Raw genomic sequence first — 24,133 nt, forward strand, 5'->3', positions numbered from 1 at the left:
CTTTGTAGTATTGCAGTATTCTCATAGGTGATGGAAACATAAAAACACATAGAACGTAAATGCAAGTAGTGGAATTATAAAATGATGGACACAATTTCTCTCCACACATTCTTCATATAATAGTTAGACTGTAACTACGGATCATTTTCATCTATTATTTATTAATTAGGGCCCGAGCACCGACAACTGTAGGAATTATTATTATTTTTCACACAAATGAATCGCACTTAATTACAGCTAGCTTTGTATTGTTCATTTGGGAAGTTTTATTACCTCCGCCAAGGCCGAAGGCCTAGGAAGGAGGTTATGTTTTCACCGGCTTTGGTTTGTTTGTTGGTTTGTCCGTTTGGATTTATAACTTCAAAAGTCCGCGATGGATTTGAATGAAATTTTTTGGAGGGGTGGGATGTGGCATAATGAACGATCCATTCCATTTTGGTGGCGATCTGGATCATGATCCGGTTCGGGATTTTTTTTTAATAACTCCGCTCAGCCTGTGCATTAACACCACAGGCTTTAAGACATGCGCAGTGTAACTGATGACGTGTTCATGACGCGTCACCCTGCCTCTTTCCTTCTGCCTGCAGAGAGAGGGACAGAGAGAGAGCAGCGGGTGGAGGGAGGAGGGGACACCTGTAGATTCGGCGTTTTTTCACAATAAACTATGAAATTACAGTTGAGTTCGACCAAAGCACACTTGGTGATTGTTGGAAAGAGTAACAACGACAGTTTAGGTGAGTTTTACTTTGTTTCTGTCCAGTTTGAATGAAGTGTTTTACGTACAGCTGATCTCAACATAAACAAAAATGCACGTGGATGATGGCGCAAGCTGCACGGAGGGGGGGGGGGGCAGTCGTACTCGGGCAGCTTGGCGGAGGTCTGCGCTCTCCAAGTGCCATTCTAGCTGGTGATGTTTCAACCCAACACAGGATTTCCTCAGGCTAATACACACCAAATCATTACTTAATATATCTGGATGAGGAAGATCCGCATTGGGGTGAAAATAAAACTTGATAACAAAAACTTAAGGGATTTCTGATGCCTTTGTGCAGCTACAGTATGTTTCCACAGCACTCTCATTGACGTTTTTGATAGACAATATATTGTATTTTCTATTGCATATTTTCTGGAAATTCTATAAAAATATGCACTAAATTTGAATGGAAGCTTAGTAATGAATGATGACATTGAATTATTCCTCTGCCCCAGGTACTGTGTATCTAAAGAAAGGGCATTGACATTGTGTAAATGTAAATGAATGGAGGCTCCCTAGTTGACTCGGCCTTGTTAAAGAGTTATTGACCAAACCTGTAATGTATCTTAATCTGCAGGTAATCTGACCTAAAACACAGTGTCTCATGTTAAACTCAAACACACATCCTTCCCATGTTCTTTCAAACAGGCAACAACGTGACAAATACTCAATATGTAGGCTACATAACACACACACATATACACACACACACAAACACACACAAGGCGTCAAAACTCAATACCTCCCAACACAGAATATGAAGCGCGCAGGATCCCTCTCTCTGTTTCTGTGTGTCATATGATCACATGGGTGTGTGCTACTCTGCATGGACAATGCATGTGTGAATGAAACTAAGTGTCTTCCCAGGAGAAGGTGTTGGCTTTCACTGACTTTTAAACACACACACACACACACACACTATAGGACGAGGTAGTCTTTAACTATTGACCAGGTACAATGTGTGTGTGGGTTACATGTAAAAACGCTCGCAGGCACAGAGACAGACAGGCAGACAGCAGGAAAGACGACTTCCATTCATGGTGTTAAAGCTATAGGACAAAAGGTGTGAGAAGAATAGGGACTTTTCTTAAAACTCTGTGCAAGAATTAAGAGCATCTGCATGTCAGATTACACACAGTTTACTTTGGAATTAGGATATTTATCATATCCACTTACAAATACAATTTATACATGACTGGCAATAACATGCATTTCACATCCAGATTGTCTTCTAGGTCTGACACGCACCTGGTATTGTAGTGTTTCATCCATTCTTTCCCTTGCCGTTGGCTACATGTATATTCAGATGATACACTTCCTTTTTTGAATCTGCACACACATTTTGAAACTCCGTTCCATTAAAAAATAAAGTGAAAACCCTGAGCTTCTATGTTGCTGTGGAGCGACAGATGGAGAATTTTGATTACTTATCCCCATGCAACAACTAATTGCATGTCAGTGATGTTTAAGTTGTTGGTAACAGAAAAAGTTCCAGATTTCACCAGCGAAATCTCCAAGTCTCCACTCACGAGCCATGAGTAGCTCGCTACCCATTTCTAAGTGGCTCGCTTAAGCTTCAAACTAGAATATGCACATAAATTTGATAACACAAAGTCACTTTGTAAACCTGTTTAAATATCTATCCGATCAAATTCACAGACATCCCGCCACCTTCTGACACGAAATGACAATCAGATGTCAATTATACGAGTTTGACATCAGTGACGCCGTACCATGTCAGACTAGCAAGCTCGCACCAGATTGGACAGTGACCGCTGAAAATTGTCAGACTAATAAAAGGCAAAAAATATACTATTTTCATGAGGGATGGGTAAGTTTTTTTTTCAAAAATGTGAATGACAAGTGTGTGTCAGTCCACCGCAACGTTTTATGGGACTTTCTAGATGGTAGCAGTCTACGAACAGAGAAGGTAAAGGAGCTGAAAGCAATGCTTAAAAGACAGCAGCCTCTGTTTACCTAACTGATGAAGAAGGCCAACGCAGCAACAGAGACTTTGTTTAGTGGCACACATCCTAACGAAACGCAAATGGCCCTTCACCTATGGAGGGATTGTAATAGAGGCGTTGACTGTGGTGGCTGAAACGTTAAATGATCATAAAAGTAAGAAGAAATTATGTCTGCTATTGGCGATGTACAACTTGGTGCTCTGAGTAGCTCTCGGCCACTTTCATTTTGTCAAATTATAATAATAATAATAATAATACATTTTATTTAGTGGCGCCTTTCTGGACACCCAAGGACACCTTACAAAAATCTGTTAAAACATAGACAGATAAAAAACAATATAAAAACAACAGGACATGACAGAGACATATTTGTACAAACACATAGGATGGGTGATGATGAGTTCTAGAGAGAGTAGGCCAGTTTAAACAGGTGGGTTTTCAGGAGGGATTTGAAAGATGTGATATTGTCAGACTGCCGGATGTGTGGGGGGAGTGAGTTCCATAACCTGGGAGCAGAGCAGCTGAATGCCCTGGCTCCCATGGTGCTGAGGCGTGAGGTGGGGGTGGTCAGAAGTCCGGCTGATGATGAACGGAGGGAACGGGAGGGAGTGTACTCCTGGAGGAGGTCTGTGAGGTAGGTGGGGGCGAGGTTATGGAGGGCTTTGTAGGTGAGCAGAAGGTTTTTGTAGTCGATCCGGGATTTAACAGGGAGCCAGTGCAGCTGGATGAGGATGGGGGTGATGTGGTCGGAGGATTTGGTGCGGGTGATGATCCGGGCGGCAGAGTTCTGAATGATTTGGAGTCTGTTGAGTAGTTTGATGGGAATGCCAGAGAGGACAGCGTTGCAATAGTCGATCCGGGATGTAACAAAAGCGTGAACCAGGATTTCAGTGCTGGAGTGGGATAGTGATGGACGGAGTCTAGAGATGTTGCGGAGGTGGAAGAAGGCAGTCCGGGTGATGTTTTTTATGTGAGATGAAAAAGAGAGTGTGCTGTCCAGGGTGACCCCAAGACTCTTGACATGGGTGGAGAACGGTACTGGGAAACCATCAATGGTGATGTTTTGAGCAGTGGTGTGTTGAGTTTTGGAGATGTTGTTCTTGGAGCCTTTTCTCTCAGAGGAAAAAAGGCTAAAGACTCCTGGAGTCCAGGGTTACATATCAAACCTCAATACTGTTTGACTACAGCAACATGTGTCTGCAGTAGAAAATCAACACTACAGTAGAAACTGTTCAGCCTCAAAAGTTGACATTGAATGCTCGGTCTTTAAACACTGTACTGACGTTTGTCATGTTTGTTTTTTTACTTTATGAAACGGTTTTGTAGAAAAACATGTTTATATTTCTCAAACTACGAGGAAGTATTGTTTTAGTACTGAAATGCAGGAATGGGTATTCTAAAATTCCAAACCATACCTAACCAGAAGTACTATCCTCGATATTGAGGGATTTGTCACCCTGTCGTGTCACCTTCCCTATCACTATTGTGCTCTGCAGATAATGCTAATCGTGAACTGCTCGTGACTGGCACCAGCTGGGTCTCGTCCCAAATCATTAAGACACTGTTTGCTCCTCCAAAGGTGAGCCTGCATGAACAGGAAGGGGCTGAAAAATGTTGTTTCTGATGTGGATGTTTCACTAGTTTTTACACCTGTTTCCCTGCAGTAGAACACGTTTAAGTTTGATTCTATTAATATATGATTTTATCATAACCTTTATGAGGTAATATCCCCTTTAGGAGAACTGTCCAGTGTATCAGTATCAATATTACAGGCAGGACGGAAGACTGTGATTTACAAAACCACACATCCATACACATTAAAATAAAGCTAAATTAAATTAGTTTAGTGATGATTTTTAATTACACGTACAGATTATTTTAACTAAAAAATCGTATATACAGTATTATATATATACAGTATATTATATAGTAGGGCTGACCCGAATGCTTCGAAGCTTCGGATGTTTGACCATTGACATCATAATCGACCTCAAAATCAGTATTCGAATGCTTCGTTTTTAAAGAAATATATATATATACTGTATATGTACTGTACGTAATGTATAAATCCCAAAATAGCCCATGAAATAAGGAATAATCTCACAACATTATTCATATTCATATTCAACCTTCATTATTATTAGTTATTCTCAGACGGATATCGCTGTTTGTTATGTTTAGAGGTGTGTGTGTGGACAGTAGTGTGGCAGCAGCACTGTCCCGGGCACTGAAACGGGGGAGATGGTGACAGAAAGACAGGAGAGCATGGCAGCCTGCTGCGCCATGCCATATGAAGCTTCAAAGCAAAAAAAATGGTATTCAGGACAGTCCTAGAATATGGTATTATATTATATATTAAAGACAGATTCCAGTTCGGTTATCTTTAAAATCTTCTTAATTTCATCCATCATTACTCTGTCTGTCAGTTTTCAGACTTTTTATATGTTCTGACAGGCAACAGAGGCATCATCCCTGTATATTTTTATAATCATGTCTGTTTCAAGTTTCAAGTTTAGTTTATTTGTAGAGCACGTTTAAAAACAACAGAAGTCGACCGAAGTGCTGTACAATGTTCTGCATGGAAACCAGTTACTTTTGAGCACTTTTGCTATGACATGCTTGCAAAAATAATGGTGGGTGAAAATGCAAACACTGAAATATAGCTGTATCATGGTGCAGAAAAGGCATCCATATGAATGAATCAGCATTCCAGGTGCAACCACGACCACCTCAGTCGGCTGCACCAAAATGTAGTGTATATGAGGAACCCTCACCCTGCATGGTCAACACTTAACACCCTCCCTCCAGAGCGAAACTGACACACGGGAGTGCGGGGGAGTCTGTTTCTCCCTGAATGGAAAAGCTAAATTTACCAACCTTGGGTCTCTGAGATGAAAAAGATTGAAGAGCCTCTGTTCCTATCTGGCTGTCAGTTTTTTAATGGGTTCTGGGAAGGAAAGAACTCTTGCTCAAATAACTAGAGCAGATCAAGGTCCAAGTGACTGAAGCATTGTGTTTTTCATCTGTCAATAAAAGATGAGTTTTTAATGGAAAAGGAGGGAGAGAGCCGTGTCGGGTCTGACGGAGACCTTGAGTGACTCACTGGCTCTGTCTCTGTCAACCCACCTCGCTGTCTGTCTCTCATTTTCTGTCTGTTTCTGTCTCCACCTTTTCTTCGGCTCACTCTGGTCTTGTTTGTTGGGTCTCTATTTCACACACGCACATAACTCACCCGCCCATACAAAGACTACTTTCATTGACACAACATGAAATGACCTTCAGATCATACACGCTGAGCACATACGCACACCTCAATCTCACCTCTCTTTCATCGTCTACATCTTTAGAGGAAATACAGGAAGGGACAGGGAGTCAGATGATTGCTTAACGGGGGAAACAAACTCCATTTCCACAATCTGCACTTTCCTCAAGGCCACGACAATTTAATCAGTATGTGTGAAGAGTGGCGACCACAGAGATGAGATACAGAGACTTGTGATGTGTGACGTCTGGTTGACTGACTGTCGAGCTGATTGATTAATTGACTGGCTGGGTAATTGACTGATTGATTAAATACCTGATTGCTTGAATGGTTGGATGGCTGACTGACTTACAAGAGAGGGTATACCACGATGAAACAAAAGAATAGAATAACCATCCCAAATCTCTTCAACTTTGTTACTGCAGATTATGCTCAGAGCCCGCTGAGCTGTACTTGTTATTCCATATTGCCCCGGGCTAGCCTAAATTATTAGTTTATGCAAATGGCAAAACAGGCCATTTCAGCATCTATTGAGTCACACACACACACATTACACACACACCTGCAGTCCAGAGCAGACAATGAAAAATGCCCCAGAACACATTAGTGCTATTCAACATGGTGTTACAGCAGCCACGAGCAGAAAGCAAATCCATATTCTCCTCTGTTAGTTTATTTGAAAAGCTGTTCACACCTGCAGCGCAAAACATCAGCAAACAACCCCAAAATGCCCTGAATAGACCATAATAGCTCCATGCACGAGACACATAGCTTACACACCCACCTGCAATCCTGCCTTCAGCAGCAGACAATGAAAATGCCCCAGAAAGGACTGACATGTGCAGGAGGAGACATATAGACTATACTGGGAAACACCTCAGTCAGGATGGGTGCATTGCTCAGTGTGGGAGAATAGGAGTGTAATAAAGAGGCTAGAGAATTGCAGATGTATAAACTGTCCATTTTTTTTGCACAAATGCAAAAAGGAAATATGTACAAATGTTAACATTGAAATAAAGGATTGGTAAAACAAATGATTATTGTGATCACTCTGTGGTCAAATATGGAGAGTTGACTGTCTGACAGGGGCATGATGGGATAAGCATTTTTGGAAGGATAAAACAAGTTAATGCAACTTAAAACTTGGCCAAACAAGCTTTAGGGTGCAGGTTCATTCACAATGCACTAACCAAGCATCTCATGCTGTTGCCATAGGAGATCCCACAAAATAAGGTGATGTCAGAGAAAACTCATCATTCTTTTATATTTGATCTATTTCATGTTTTAATTATAATGATAAAAAAACTGACTTAATAAGTGCTGTAAAGTGCATTACATTGTGTGTTTTTGTCCTCTAAACTCACCGGAGATCTGTGTCTGTGGGAGTGTAATAAAGAGGCTAGAGAATTGCAGATGTATAGCCTAATATAAGCATTTTTTGGAAGGATAAAAACAAGTTAATGCAACTTAAAACTTGGCTAAACAAGCTTCAGGTTGCAGGTTCATTCACAATGCACTAACCAAACATCTCATGCTGTTACCATATAGGAGATCCCTCAAAATAAGGTGATGTCAGAGAAAACTCATCATCCTATTATATTTGATCTATTTCATGTTTTAATTCAAGTGTCATAGAAGTGCATGACATTGTGTGTGTGTGTGTGTGTGTTTGTCCTGTAAACTCACCAGAGATCTCAGTCTGAGGTACCTCCACTAGAGTGAAGCCTTTCCCGGTGTAGAACTGCCTCAGGTCGGTGCAGCTGCGGTCCGCACCTGCCACCGGGCCCGGTGCTGCAGACACCCACAGAAACACACCGAGGAGCAACCGGAGACGCATCTTCTCAAATGTATAGTCCCTTTTTTTTCTCACAAAATCCTGAAGATTTCTGGTCTGCAGGACTTCTCACAGAAGACCTCCTGTGTGTCTTCTAGTGGTTTTTGTTTTTAAGAGTTTTTCAGTGCGTTCAAAGTGCACATAAAGCTCCGGTTAACTAACGCAGAAGAAGGCACACCGTGGTGGGTTAAGTCCTGGGTGTTTCTGCGGGAGAAGAGCTGCTCCGCTCGGCTGTAGGTGTCAGGTACACCCCGCTCCTCCTCCTCCTCCTCCTCCTCCTCCTCTTCTTCAGCGCTGCTGGCTGTGAGCTGCAGAGATGTCAGAGACAAAAGAGAAAGAGAGAGGAAAGGAGAGTGTGTGTGTGAGAGCAGGTGTCGCTCAGTCAAAGCCGGTGCAGATCCACCACCAGGCTGCAGACTACCAGGTCATGCTGATGGAAATCAGCCAACAAAAAGAGTAAAATCCCTTATTTTTAAATGAGGTTTCACACTGTCCGGTTAAAACCTTCTCTCTCCAGGCTTTGGGACAATGAAATGAGTGTTTGAGGGAGTGTTGATGCTCTCTCTCTCTCTCTCTTTGTGTGGATATGAGTGTGTGTCCTCTGCTGCAAGCACCAGAGACTACACAGCGACACCTGCAGGTCCTCATATTATTATTATAATGGGGGGAAAGTGTAAAAGAATGATATTTCAGGGATTTCCCCATCAAACATGTATAATATTTATCCTCATTAATTGGAAAATGACAATCTGGTTTCATTATTCTTATACACACAATCCTCAAAATTAAGGCTTAAAATTATAATAAATTACAAATAAGGAAAAAAAAAGTTTCTCATTGCATGAAATCAAATGGGGGGTTCATGTTTTGAATCCTAAATATCTTTTGGTATTCTTTGCATGGTGGAAAAACAACTAGTCTTCAGCCAGAAGTCTGTAATTTTAATAGAAAATAAATGAATAAAATAAATTAGGTGATGGGTCGAAGCGGAGCAAAAATATAAATCACTTTAAAAAGCTATAAAAAAAAAGATATATTTGGGAGGTATATGGTTGAGGAAGAGTTGTGATAAGAGTTGTGTTAAAGGTTGGTTTATATCTACTTTTTAACTCTGGATGGATATGTGGGTTGTAAATAAACTTGGGATGCTGTTCATATATTTAATTTGGGATGTAAATAAATCTGGGATAGTTTAGATATTATATTATTTTATCATTCTATGATATATGAGTTAATAGAGGAGAAGTGAGAAAGGGGTAGGGATATATAAGTTTACTTCTACCTACTCCTTTTCGGACACTATTACTCTTGTTTTGTTTGTTATTATTTTGTATCTGTTTTTATTTATTTTTATGTTCGAAATAAAGTCTTTCATTCATTCATTCATTCAAATGGGAAACCTTTATGATGATTTGAGTACATTAGATGAATATGGTTTTAAAAAATACAGCATGTTGTGTTGACCTTAAAATCATGAGAGGCTCAAAGATCAGGTGTCTATTCTGGTATATTTTACACTATTTTAAACACATAATCAATTATAATTAAAAAAAGTGGTATAGGTGCTTTGCATGGAAAGATTTGAAAATCAGGCAAATAGTTAAAGTACAGGGAATGAAACAGAATAAAATATGATGAAAAGCATGAAATAAAATAAATAAAATGCACAACACAGAGAACTTTATTAACATATAAATACATAAAAATATTTTGAGAAGTGATTTAAAAGATGTTCATCAGTCAGAGTTTGAAAGCGAAATGGATCCTGACTAAATTATTCTTATAACACAGTCGGCCTGCAGCATTGGAGCATCAGTCAAACCTTTCACCACGTCTGTCTTAAACAATGATGTCAAGGTCAGGATTTGAAGTTCAAGGGTGCCTTTACTTCTGTCAGTAAATATATGATATGGGAAAGAAAGGAAGGAAGGAAAAATTCTGTAAAAGAAAACCTGACTCACACAAACACACATAGAGTCGTAGACACGCTATGCATACCTGCAGGGAAACCAGCAGCTGGTAAGGATTCAGTGCCTTCCTCTGGCAGGGTTCAGGGTTGGTGGATGTGACCGATGAGCTGTCAGACGCTCTATCTTCCTACATCCTACATCCTCCTCCAACAGCAGTGCTGGGTACCAAAGGCTGGCCCGGGAAAGGTCACTGGCAGCCCAAAAATCTGACTCACACCGCAGGAACGCAGCTGGAATTAAATCAAATTGTCGGTGAAATTAAATTCACAAAGGGTTTAAATACGCCTTAATTACCTTTAAATTGGTTGTGGCAGAGGAGTGTGAAGGTAACAGTGTTAATGCTTCAGGCTCAAGGTTAAGGCATGTTAATTAATTATACATTAGCAGAACTCAGTGTACTGTACCTCAGTGTCTATTATTTATCACAGAATATTCTTGTCAGAAAGTCTTGAACACAGTTTTGATATTTTATCAGTGCATGAGGAACCATGTAACGCTCAAGACAGTAAAAACACCACCTAACTATTTCAACTGTTTATGCATTTCTTTTAGCCAACTTTTAGCTAACCATTTCAACTGTTTATGCTGTTTACCTTTTTTGGTTGTATCCGCCGATTTTTTCTCTTCTGTGAAGTGTCTTATTTTCACCCATAATGCATTGCACAACAGGCTACATTAGTCACTCATAAGAAAGCTTTATGCAACAGGTACATTTAAGTGTCTATAGTTAGTCTGACTTATATTTAAATCAAAGACTAAGGTCTATTTTTAAGCAACTGGCCCCAATTCATGACAAGTCCCATCACCCAGGGCTACAGACTGGCCATATATTATACTGCTAAAACTACAATGTATGGACATCTTTGTCTTAGATTCTTAGTAAGGTAAGTAATGTACCTTAGTAACAATTAATGCTACAGTATATTATATATTGTAAACAACAGTGTGCCTTCAACTTTGAGGCAACAGTTTGAGGAAGTTCCTTTTGTGTTTCAACATGACAATGCCCCCATGCACAAGGCCAGATCCATAAAGAAATTTATTTTTTTTCCCCCTCAGTTTTCCCCCTCTTGCCTGCAAAGAGCCCTGACCTCAACCCCATCCAATCCAACACCTTAGGGATGAACTTTGAATGCAGGCCAGGCCCTATCAGGCAACATCAGTGTTGGGCCTCTCTAACGCTCTTTTGGCTGAATGGGAGCAAATCTCTGCAGCTTTACCAGAAGAGTAGAGGAGGTTACAGTAACACCTATGGTTATGTAAAAAGATGCACAACAAGACCTTTGTGGCATTACATTTCCCATCTATTTCTTCCCTCATTTCCTGTTATGTCACTACTGTTGACTTGGAAATAAAGCCATACAAATGCCCCCCAAATATGTGTCAAGATACTATGATCTTATGTTTTCTTTTGGCCATGTAGTGTACATTGCACCCAAGACATTAGCCAAAATTGGCAAAACCCTTGTTGTAGTCAGGACACAACCAATGTATCCTTCCTTTGCAGCACGCCAGTCAATGAGACTTTTTCCACAGCTAACATTTTGACTTGAAAAGCAGAGGTATTATTAATAATATTACATGGCTTTGTTGGATTTAAGTGTCCCACTAAGCCCTGTGTAGTGTGTCAGTGGGCCAGCATCCAAAATACTGACTCTGAAACAGAAGCAGCTAATTCAAACATAATTACATTTATCATTTACACCTGTGCTTCCCCCACTGTGACACGTGTGAAAAAAGGCCTCTGGTGCTCTCAGCTGGTCCTTATCAACTTGTTAAGATCTTCTGTAATCAGCAGCTTGAACATGTTGAGGCACAGGCCTTTTTATTATCACTAACCTGGCTCGTTGTCCTTCTTGAATTGAAGTGAAATGTCACAACTTTTACCTTAAAATTGTATATTGTGGAATTTACTTGAGTCAACGAGCACTTTGTTGGCTGTTTGAGGACAACGTCCAGGTCAAATACACCATTTGTTTTTGGCTGGAACATCTAATCTTAGAACAAAATGTTCAGACACACCTTAAGGTAGTGTGTCCTTCCATGGGCCAACTCATTCAAAATAGAGGAATCAGAGCCCCACTTTCACATAATCCCCCACATGCTCAGCTCCATAGTGTAATGTCAGGGCAAGTGTTAATCCAGTAAATGATTTAGCACCTTGGCAGGCTCAGTGCCGTTAGGATTAATGTGTTAAAAAGATTGGCACATACCAGCCACTGTAGACCTCAGGGAGAAAGACGTTTTATATCAGTTCACACAGAGAGAATGTGATGAGTAATATGTCAATGCCATCTTTTCTCTCCGACCGTCTTCAGATCCAGAGGAAGAATGACATCTTCCGGTTGTAAAAAATGTATAGATGCAGCCAGATTTTTTGGATGAATTAGAGGAAAAAGGTAACTGAACTCCAGGTCAACAAAATATTGAAGGCGTCAGATTAAATCACCACTGGAAACCGGTTTGAACTGATATCAGACAAATATTCAGGCCGTTAAATCATGCAACAATGAAGATACTGTCTGAGGACGAGTGCAAGCGTCCTCTCAACTTTCTTTTTGGCACCACGTTTGTGCAGGATTTCGGTGTCGGCGTGGGCCACCGAGCCAGCGATGTCTAAACGTTGTCAGTTAAAGTAACCGGTCTTGTTTGCACATATTACAAACTATAATCCTTTTGTACTCAGACATAGCAAGAACATTTCCTCCAAACAGAATCTCTATCATGATTTGAACCTCTAAGATCTTTACTGAAGACATAATATGAGGCTAGTCAAGCCAGGCCAGATATACACACTTGAATTAACCACATGACTGAGTGAGTTTCATCAGTTTAGCCCAGTTCTTGAACTCTTTTTAAACTCAGTCCTGTTTTCTTCTTCCTGCCCTATTTTATCGGCCCTTCTCTAAGCCCACACACTATAGAGTGGAACGTTTTAATACTTTAATACTCACCATTTTCCAATCTATTCCCTCCTTTGCTCCTTGCTCTCCACTCACACACTTAGCCTTTTAGTATCACGCAGGTACTTCTGTGGACTCTGGATTTCAAAGTGCGTGCTTGAGATGCATCCGAGCGTGAAGATGTCAGGGAGAAAAATAATGACAGACCAGGCAGCTTAGCTTGCTACGACCTGTAATATGTTAGTATAGTATTTTTTCTGTTCTACTCAGTCTCGCGTCTCTAAGTCAGAGTGACAGATATTTCCTTCTCAGCTGATTTTAATCATTGACACTCTTCACTCACATGTCAGCCATTCTGTAGATAGCACGACCGAACAAGAAGCGATAAACATCAGTGGACGCACAACACTCTCTACGTGTCTATCACAAAGCTTACACGTTACATACAGCACTGTACACACACCTACAAACAATTAATCACACATGGTGAAAATTTAATAGCTTACCTGCCACAAACTATCTGTCATTCAAGATAAGATCTCTGAGCCGTAGCCAGTATACACTGACATAATGGCATGGGAGAGAATGACTGGCTATGATCCAGGTCAACGTTAACCTGCTTCAACCTGAAAACAGAGTGAAGTTCATACTGAAGGCCAAAGTCAGTTTGTGTAAACATGAGAGAACAGACAGGGGAGAAGATCTAGCGAGGTTGCAGATTGCAACTTCTCCCACGTGCCAAGCGGCAGGAGAACTACGGTGGCCGACGTGAAAACGCAAATGGCCCTATCTAGAGGCAGTTGTTTTAAGAGTAGCGTAGGTCGTTTGGAGAATAGCAGAGTCAGTGCGTAGAGTGTGTGTGTACGTGGGAGGTGAGTGGTGAAGCAAGAGAGAGAGAGTGCGGTGGTGAATGTGTGTGAGCAAACAAGTGAGCTAGCGGAGCAGAAGACAGAGTTAGTTTAGCTTATAGAATATCAAGTGAATAGTGGAAGTTGCAGTTTGTGCAGAAATAAATGCTGCAGCTCGTCAAGACCAACAGAGGTTTCCTGTGTCCTGTTTCCTGGTGGCTGAGTGGAGTGACGGGGGTTAACTCCGGAGCTCATTTTAAGTTTACGAAAACACGACGATTCTTAATTTCAGGTCATTATACACTTAAGAAAACATACTTATTATTATTATATTCCATTTCTGCCAATAGATCTGCCTTAAATGTTACTCACTGTTCCCTTAAAAGGTGATAATATGACAGGGCTTGTTGCTTGTTTCAGCTTCCCCTATACGTGGCAAAAAGAACAGTTTACCAGAAGTGTTTAGAGCATTGAAGGGATGATTGGGATAATACGGGGTGTGTTAAGGTTAGTTAGATGATTCAGTGCTCTCCTTTCACACAGAAACGTACTGATGTTAAATTGCCCGTCAGCAAGACACTTAATCCCTGATTGCTTCAGCAGAGCTGCTCTTGGCATCAGGACGCTGCCAACCACTGTGGAGTTGATCAGCTTTCGGGGTTAAATAAGTCCTCAACACCTAATCCACATTTAGACTAGTGCCACACCACCGCCCATACAGATTCCATCAGCAGTCATTGATATTCAAGGCTCCTTTACACCCAGAAGCTTTAGAAAACAACAATGGACTTTTCTCATTCACAATCAGAGTAACTGAAAGATTTGAACACCTGAGGGATAAGAGATCCATACAGCTTATTCTGAATGGAGTACTTACTGCTGAGAGTGAAAAGAGCTTGTTCTTCAATCTTAGATCGCAGAAGTACCGACACAGAACTTGAACTAGAACATGATAATGGCAAATCAGAGAAAAAAATCATGGGCCCCTTTCCAGAGAGACCCAGATTTACAAATAAATGATGTCTCGTGCAGGGGATGCATTTTCCTAATTTGACTTTTATAGTTACATCATAGCCTTTTTAATCCATTATAAATCCAGTTGTGTTGTTTTGCAGTAGACAGGTGTGCTTCCTGAGCGACCACCACATGGCTCTAGAAAGCCTCTAGTCATGTAATTGGATGTAATGTGTGTTTCGAAGGCTGCAAACACTGGTGAGGATAGCAACATAGATATGATTGAAATAGCGCAGCACTCGATTATGACCCTTGGACAGGGTTAAAATAATCAGAGGTCTGATTTCATTAGTGCTGGCAGAGAGGAAGGATATTATTCAGCAGAGCAACCTCACCAGCTTGTTGAAACAACATCCTGCAAATCCCTTGTCTCATGAACTCTGATTCACTCCAGTTTCACCCTCTTCACCTCTCATCCTGCCTGATGCCTACTCTTCTGTCTCTATGTTCTTACTGTATATCTTCAGGGATGTGCAGAGTATCCTTTGCCCTGTTTGGCTGAAGTGCATTTGCTTCCAGGTAATTAATAGCAGTATATTGCATCGTCCAGGAAAGAAAAAAAACAGAAGAATTCTCCATGAATGAAAAGAAAATGATAAACCAACAACAATGAATAAAGAGACAGTGAAATACTGCATTTAAAGACATCTTGAAACAACAGTTTTACACTGAAGGAGAATGTATGGGTGGGACTAGATAGTGCCAACATCAGGATGAGTAATGGGAACACTCCTCCTTCTCACAGTCGTTTTCCTTCGCTCTCTCTCTCTCTCTCTCTCTCTGTGGCAATTTGCATTCAATGATGTCTTTATTTCCCATCATCCCCTGGCAGTTTCCTGTGCCAACCGAGCGATCTGTGCCAACTTCCTGACCATGCCAATCCAATCACAGTAATCTCTCAAAGGGCCAGAGGCCAAAGAGCTGCAGCTGCATTCCCATATACATGTATGCATAAGGCTCTGATGGCACCAAACTTCTATCTGTTTAAACCCATTTTACGAGGTGGATGTTCTGCTATAAACAAAAAAACAACCCAAATATGTTTCTAAATTAAGTTTTTATTTCATCTTAAGATAGATGGCAGAAATTCCACAACCATATTTTTCATCTGCAGTAAGTGCTCAACTACAATTACAGCTAGCCGTTTACAGGTATCCATGTTTAAACAGGAGGACCACCACTCCGTGTCATATTTTATTTTCTATCATATATATTTTTTCAATTAAAGTTTAATTAAATTAAATTATCATTATTATTATTTACAATTTATTTGTTATTTTACACCTTGTTTCACTCCTGCTTGTGGCTCCCACATGCATCTTACACAATATATAAAAGACAAAGTAAAATGAGTATTTGAGAACAGTTTATTAATGAGGATATTAAGCAGAAGATTAATGACACAACAGAGTAGCAGGACACAGTTTATTACAGTAGGTTTATTTAATGGTTTAGTTTATTAAATTAGCAGCACAGTGGTTTTCAGAGCGTGAGGAGAGAAACCATACTACTGTAGCTAACTGGTTGTTTGTTACATCCTGGTGTTCCTGCATACTGCTGCAACAACAACATGTTAACTGTTAAACCTTGATAAAGTACATTTAATGATTTCCCTTGACAGTGACACGCAGCACAGCTCCTTCCATGGCACACCAGTGTGCCTCAACACACATGCTGAGAACCATTATGACAACACAGTACTATATCGGAACAACAGAGAGTCACCTCTATGCTTGATATGAAAAACATTGCTCGGTCTCATGTACAATTATGCACTAACAAGATTCACACTGTGTTCACTGCAAAGATTTCTCAACATTTCAAACCACAGATAGCCGTTTGTAGCTCACAGTTAACGGAGAGCTTCCACAGAATGACGACTGGGAACATCAAATTAGCAATTTCACCTTCACAATCCAAATTATTTCATTCTAATTATTACCCAAAAGAGCTGTATATTCTCATTATTTTATGTTTTGCAGGTTTATTAGCATAAAAATTTATTTTTTTACATTTTCAAAAATCCCAAATTGCTGTCAATACCCCCCTCTGGTCTTATCCCAGGTTTAGAAACCAGTTTCCACTTATCTGTACAGTATGTGCATTGGTATGTGTTGGCAAGAGCTGTGAAAGATGAAGGGATTGGCTCAAATTCAAAATCTCATCTCATTTGGGTATAACTTTAAAGGAGCAGTGTGTTGGATCTGGCGGCATCTAGCGGTGAGGTTGCAGATTGCAACCAAGTGAAACTTCTCCGGTGTGATAAGCTTATAGGAGAACTATGGTGGCCGACGTGACATGAAACGAAACCTGAAAACGCGAATGGCCCTCTCTAAAGCGAGTGTTTGGTTTGTCAGTTCTAGGCTACTGTAGAAACATGGCGGCTGGCTCCGTGAAGAGGACCAACTCGCTGGGTAGATATAAAACAGCCTGTTCTCATTCCCAGGGCGTCAAATACCGAAGCTTTGTTACGGCTGTCGGCATTTGATACTGACGCACAAGGCACCCTTTCCATTAACTACAATGTAAACCCATCCGCGTCAATATTAAGCGCTCAGGGAAAGTGCTGTGGCTTATTTAAAGAGCGAAGGAGACACACAGGGTGCAGGAGAAAAAAAAGGCTTTCATCCAGGAGACCGCTGTTTGTATCCTGTGCGTTACATTACAATCAGCTGTTCGTTCATGTCCCATGTTCACAACGTTCAGTGTCATTTTTACTGTACAAACGTAATAGTTTTAAGGCCAACCATGTTGTTTTTTCCTAAACTTAACTATAGTGATTTTACTGCCTGAACCAAAGCAAGTGTTTTTGTTTAATTCACAACGTTAAGCACGTGTTAACTGTGACTGAAAAAGTGACGACGAGGGATCTCACAAAGCCTCAGCATGTGACAAATTAGGATGTACGGCTCATTCTGAGGTAATGAAAACACGTTTTTTATTTTCAGGTTATTATACACTTAATAAAACATACTTATTAATACTATATTCCATTTCTGCCAATAGATCCCCCTAAATGCTAGACACTGCTCGTTTAAATAGTAATCAAATAATAGCACACTTGTTGACAGATAATGTTGTAAAAGCATCCCACTTGCTAACATTTGGGCTCACTGCCCAGATAACGCACACACATGTACAGTAGGCTCTTAATGGTATTTCTCAACCGTTAGTCACACTCCTTCATGAATAGACACATTTATATGAGAATTCTGCTATTTTCAAAAGATTATGGGACAAAATGATGAGGAGAAAATTCAGTCACAAGCTGACAGAAATGCACACAGTGTCCTTCAGCTGGTTCATTTGCTCTGGTTTGAACGCATTAATCAGTATTCCAGTTGTCTGTCCTGCTGTTGTGTGCAGTTTGGGGGGTTTGAGATTCAACAGACAGCCGGGAGGACTTGATAGTGCTAATTAACATGAATTATATTTAATTCACACGTTTGGATCTTGGCTCAGCTCTACTCTGATCACTCTCTTGATACTCCATCTCTGCACTGGATACAGAGATAACACATGTATGAGACTCAGAAACGTGTAGTATTTTGTTGGACGTCTTAAATATTGTCTTATTATTGCAGTTTTGGAGACCAGTCAGCCTTTGAAATCACCGTGACAGTTCAGCTTTTGCATATGACAACGAGATGTCAAATTATTCATTGTTCAGGCAGACAGTTGTGTCTTCTTGCTCTTACATGCGGCCCATATTTAGTCTTTTCTTGTATTAGATGCTTTGTATTGTTTAGGACACTTCCCTTTTTAACAGAGCTTTCTGTTGAGGATGGCTGTGGCAGTGAAATTGAAGTTGAAATGGAAGCTGTTACATCCCTCCCTGTAGTACTTTTACTACAGCTTGAGAAGAAAATAGTCTTGTTTTCCCACAACTACCGAGACTATAAAACGGTGTTATATGTGTAGAAATGTCAAACTACCAGAGGACACAGTTTTTTTGGGCAAGATCTCAGCTATTAAGGAGTCATTTTTTGGAGGAAATAAACATTTGAGCAAGTGTTACACCGTTAAAACTCTCAGCATACTTGCTGCAGAAATAATAATAAAAATCACCCAGCTTGAACGAACAAAAGGCATGTTTGTGTGAAAAAAAGTGCCGGATGGGCTTCAGTTTGTACAGACTTACAGGCCAAACTGTCAAATGCTTCATTATGCTGCGTGGCCATCTGTAAACGGTCTGAAGTATCGCATAATTGGTTGTTTTGCCTATCTAGTGCTGAGTTCTCTTCAACATTATCACATCCTTCACTATAAGTACACTGCTGCTACAGTAAAAAAAACCTTCAGCCTTCAGTATAGCTGTCATGGATCTTTGTCTCCGTGGGGGATACGGTACATAATGTAAAGGTCAAACTAAACGAAACACCTCTGAACGTCCAAGTCAAAATCTGCTCTGTTCTATGTTAATCTCTATTTACACATCAAGCCATTGTTATCTATAGAAATTCTTTATATAAATATATAATATATATATATTTGTATTTACATCTCTCTTCAAAAAAAAGTCAGTAGTGCTGTGCAATCTATCCTATCAGAGTTAAATACACATAAACAAACACATGTAGAGGTCAGTACAAGAGGTAACATAGAAATGCATACGGTGCACCTGCAGCTGTGAAGAACCGACAGCGTGTCCCACCCAAAAACAAACACAATCAGAGTGGTTGAGTGCTCACAGAAACTCCAAATACTCAACTTCACCACAAAACACGTGTGGCTGTCTCTCAGTCTTTTTGTCTCTGTCAGACTGTCTCTCGGTGATCAGCGGTGTTGCCATGGTGACAGCAGTAGGAGCAGCAGGGTGGCCAGGGTCAGAGGTTCACCAGACAACGTGTGGGCTGAGCCTCGAACAGCCACCTGACAGAGAATATGAAATCAGATTATATGAGAAGGAGCAGAGTAGAGGAATAGATGAAGGAGAGAAGGGATGTGAAAGGACCTACCTTTGGAGGTGAGAGGTTATGAGGAGGGACGGGGCGACGAGGAGGAGGAGGAGCCATGTCCTTTGTCGCTGGACTACGGCCGCTTGATGTATCACCTGTCTCATCACCTGAACAGATGCAGAGAAAGACAGTACATAACAGTATAAATACACAAAGTATAGCAGTGGCTCTGTACCCAGCAGCCTTATCAGATGAGTCCCCCTTTATCAACCCCACCTGTCCTGCAACAAATATGTTAATTTTACCTGTAAACTGAATGTTATTTAACACTACAGTATTAATAATATGAAGTGGATTGTGTTATTTAAGTCTTTTTATACACAACATAGTGATCCTGGAATTATCCACCCTGGTCTCACTCTCAGGGCGTCAAATACCGACGCTTGGGCAGTGGCCATTGGCGTCTTGATACCGAGGCACCGAGGCACCCTTTAGCGTCTGTATGAGACGCACCAGGCTTTCAACTAACGCCAATGAAAGCCCATCCGCGTCAGTATTAGACGCTCAGAGCAACGGGCTTAGTATCAAGAGCGAGAAAGTCTGTTAAGGGCAGGAGGGAGGGGGTGGTGGATGGGTCAAACAAACACAGGACTTTCACCCAAGGGACCAGCGTTTGTGTTCAGTGTGAAAACAAAAGTTGAGTAATTTTTACTGATGATGTAATGTCACGTGACGTTACGTCAGAGTCAAGACATTACGTCTGTAGCTTAAGTGCTTAAGTGACGTTACAAGCGTACTTAATCTTATTTAATTATGTTTTTTCTAACCCTAAACAAGCAGTTTTGTTGCATAAACATAACTGCCATTGTTTCCCAATGTTAACCAAGCGAGAACCGTCTGCCTTTTTTTTCAAGTTTCCATTCATACTGCTACCACAGCTGGACTTTTCAGCCATTTATTCATTATTACACAGCCCCCCCTCCAGCCTGTTTTACTTCCTGTTTTTTGGTTAACGTTCTTTCTCAAACAGAAAATGGGGGGGTGGCTAATAGTCGGACGGAATTCATTACCATGGCAACCAGATTGCATTGTTTTTCAACCCAGTTTAGATTAAACCAGTTTAGATGAATTTCCGCCGTTTGCAATGCAGTTTCAGGACGTTTTGGAGGTGCACCGTCCACCAACACCGGCCGCTCTCACCTCAGCTCCAGCACCGCCACCGCACCGGGCTGCACTGAGGTTCGTTTATTTCTCTAACGGACTTTTCTCTTGTTTTCTCTTGAGCTGAAAGTTGTACGCTCCCCGGTGTAACCTCCAAAACGGCGTTGGCTGCTTTCCGTTAATTAATCTCCAGGAGGAGGAGACGGTAAAGAGGAGAACGAGTGAGAGAGACAGTCAGTGTGTTATTTCGTGTAATCCACTGCGTTGATTGGACCCGTTCTCGGCACACACAAATGCCATTGTGAAAGTAAACACACTAAACTAAGGTGGAGGAAACTAAAAATAAAATGAAAACCCTCAGTTAGCTAATGCAACAAGTCGGGCTATCTAACTACAGCAAACTAGCGAACTAACTAGAAAGACAGATGATAACAAACAGATAAAACAGATTTATCGGTTTCCAGCTGCTCAGACACAAACGAGCATGAGAGCGCCTGTACAGGCTTGGAGGATGACATATACATATAACCTTCTACTATAGTCATACGTCATATTCCCATTTCAGCAGCAACTTTCTTTTTTCAACTTTGAGCACAAAATAAAGTTGTTTTTGGCAAACAGTGTTGCTGATCAACTTAGTCAGGAAATGACTCAAATAAATATGAAAGATCATAGAAATGCCAAAATAGACTGGAGGGGGCTTTAAGCCATCGATTTTGACTTTTCTGCCCACTTTGCTAACCATTTTTCACACAATCTTAATCATAGCAGGTGGTGTTAATGTGTTACAAGTGACTCAGATTGATTAGAAGTGTGTCTTATGCAGTTAGCTCACCATAGCTGGTAGTTTATTGGTTATATTAAAGATGTAAAGTATAAGATCATATTATATCCCCCTTTTTTAATTTAATTTTGCTTTGACTTCTCTTTATTTCTGTTAACCAATTTAACGGATTTTTTTAGTTTTAGTTTTAATTTAATTATTTATCGCCTTTTTCCATTTGCTCTTATTATTGTTGTTTTTCATTTACTGCCCTGTGTGAAGCACTTTAAAGCTCTGTTTGCTCTACAAATAAATATCTTTTATCCAAAAGTATGTATTATATTGCATTACAATAATCATAAGGAAATACAGTACTTTGTTGATCTAGTTTTACAAGCAATGAGGCCACATTTCACCGACATTAGTGTCTGACAAGATCAATTAAATGGTGACATTTGCCAGGCCTTTGCAATCATTTTGAAAAATCTAGATTAAGAGTAGCCCCATAAATAAATAAGTCTATAAATCAACAGTCTGAGTCAAGAGTTGTGGAAGTCATTTCTGGTTCTGTTTTTAGTCGCATGATTGCACAAAATCTTGCATTATTTATGGCTGTTTTTTGTTGTTGTTTAGACCTGAAAGATTTATGAATTTCACCCCACCCGCCCGCAGCTTCGCACTAATACTGTTACCTTGCACACACAAACACACACAAACATAGATGTGTGGAATGATGCTTCATTTAATGGGCATACGGCCGGACTTCACCAGCTGCTGCTTTCATATGCATGTGTGTCTGTGTGTGTGTGTTGGCGGTACTCCAGCAACTCATGGGAGGAACTCAGGTAAATGAGTGGATTAGGACAGGAGGGAGGAAGACTCTGCCGCCGGCTATACCCACACCCACACACACACACACACACACACACAGTATCAGCCAGAGACATTCTCATACTCACCTGTGCTGTCACAAAAAACACTCGCAACATGCTCTATCTTGGCACACACACACACAGACACCTACACACACACCTGCTCTGGCAGAAATCTGATTCGGTCTCTTACAATACACATTGTCCTGCAGTACAATAGACAAAGAGCCCCTTTCAGTCGCTGAGGAATGAGGTGAGTTGTTAATGTTCACACACTCACACAAATATTATATCTCACAATAATACAGACATGAAGAAAGTAGGAAAGCACCCATATAAAGACACACACAAACATAAGCACACACACACAAAATGTTAGAAAATGAAAACACAGACATTGACACTCTCCTACAAAAAAAAAAAATCTGTTTCAGAGACGCATGATGTGTTTTTGTTTTTGACTGTCTGTGATGATAATCCAGATGATTATCTCACAGCAGAACGTTTACCAATTAAGAGTCATTTATTGTGGGCTCTCTTGACAAATAGCTGCATGGAGCAATAGAGGACTCTGGGTTCATGGCTGTGCATGTATGTGTGCGTGTGTGTGTGGTTTGTGTGCATCTGTTCCCACCAGACCTGACAACCTTGTGTCACATCTGACTTGAACCTGTTTAGGGAACAGAAAGGTATCATATTTTTATTGCCTTTACACCATAACAAGTGTAGTGTGGTATCTTCATGTTTCAGTTTTAGAACAATATCTGTTACTTTTGTCGTCATAGCTCTCAAGAAATGGTAATCACGCCAACAATCTGGCCTTCTTTTGCTCTTATAGGGAACTGGTTTGGATGAAAAAATTAATTAGGCCAAAAGGAACATCATACAACATTTTCCTTAATAGTTTACACTGAAGAGCCTGAACAAGGTGAGTGAGTTACACTCATATTTGAAGGTAAAATAGGCAGCGAAATGATGATTTTAGAGGATTAATGGAATAAAATGATATTAAAATGTGTGTTACAAATAGCTGTTTGATATGTAAAGGTATAACACACAATTAGGGTCATCAAAGTTAATAACGCAAATTTGTTTTAATGCCACTAATTTCTTTAAGGAATACAGGTATCATATGAAACTAGAAAATATAAGGAATCCATTGGTACCAACAACGTCATACTAGGTTGTTGAGAAGGAGGCTAAATAACGCTCCAAACCTGCACCAAATTTTGGTGAGGAAAAACTGGCATGGCCATTTTCAAAGGGGTCACTTGACCTCTGACCTCTAGATATGTGAATGAAAATGGGTTCTATGGGTACCCACGAGTCTCCCCTTTACAGACATGCCCACTTTATGATAATCACATACAGTTTGGGGCAAGTCATAGTCAAGTCAGCACACTGACACACTGACAGCTGTTGTTGCCTGTTGGGCTGCAGTTTGCCATGTTATGATTTGAGCATATTTTTTATGCTAAATGCAGTACCTGTGAGGGTTTCTGGACAATATTTGCCATTGTTTTGTGTTGTTAATTGATTCACAATAATAAATATATACATAGATTTGCATAAAACAAGCATATTAGCCCACTCACATGTTGATAAGAGTATTAAATACTTGACACATCTCCCTTTTAGGTACATTTTAAACAGATAAAAATGTGTAATTAATTTGCGATTAATCATGGACAAACGTTTAATATTTTAATCGATTGACTGCCCTGGTAACAATAGATTAAAAAATATATTTTTTTCAAAACATATGCCAATATATCTACAGTATATATTTCAACCAGCCACAATAAAATGCTACACATTAAAGGACTAGTAATAATGACTAAACAATAACATATTCAACAATAAACCCCTAATATTTTCTGCAAAATG

At 40.3% G+C, this 24,133-nt stretch overlaps 2 protein-coding genes across 3 annotated transcripts in view; both read right to left on the bottom strand.

Moving 5' to 3' along the window:
- The window catches only part of LOC141767564 (glypican-1-like), a 48,427-nt gene extending 35,071 nt beyond the window's left edge, over window positions 1-13,356 (bottom strand). The window contains exons 1-3 of one of the 2 annotated variants that reach the window (XM_074635006.1): window positions 13,197-13,356; window positions 9,816-10,017; window positions 7,670-8,125 (exon numbers count right to left, since the gene is read on the bottom strand). In XM_074635006.1, coding sequence (XP_074491107.1) covers window positions 7,670-7,820 — 151 coding nt within the window. In that variant the 5' untranslated portion in view covers window positions 7,821-8,125; window positions 9,816-10,017; window positions 13,197-13,356. Of the gene's footprint in view, window positions 1-7,669; window positions 8,948-9,006; window positions 10,018-13,196 lie in introns of both variants that reach the window. The other variant, XM_074635005.1, reaches the window with a different exon arrangement.
- Window positions 13,357-15,745: 2,389 nt separating this feature from the next.
- LOC141767562 (glypican-5-like) overlaps window positions 15,746-24,133 on the bottom strand; it is a 56,331-nt gene continuing 47,943 nt past the window's right edge. The window contains exons 10-11 of the mRNA XM_074635000.1: window positions 19,511-19,617; window positions 15,746-19,424 (exon numbers count right to left, since the gene is read on the bottom strand). Coding sequence (XP_074491101.1) covers window positions 19,329-19,424; window positions 19,511-19,617 — 203 coding nt within the window. The 3' untranslated portion in view covers window positions 15,746-19,328. The remainder of the gene's footprint in view (window positions 19,425-19,510; window positions 19,618-24,133) is intronic.

Source organism: Sebastes fasciatus, chromosome 5, assembly GCF_043250625.1.
Source record: "Sebastes fasciatus isolate fSebFas1 chromosome 5, fSebFas1.pri, whole genome shotgun sequence".
NCBI lineage: Eukaryota > Metazoa > Chordata > Actinopteri > Perciformes > Sebastidae > Sebastes > Sebastes fasciatus.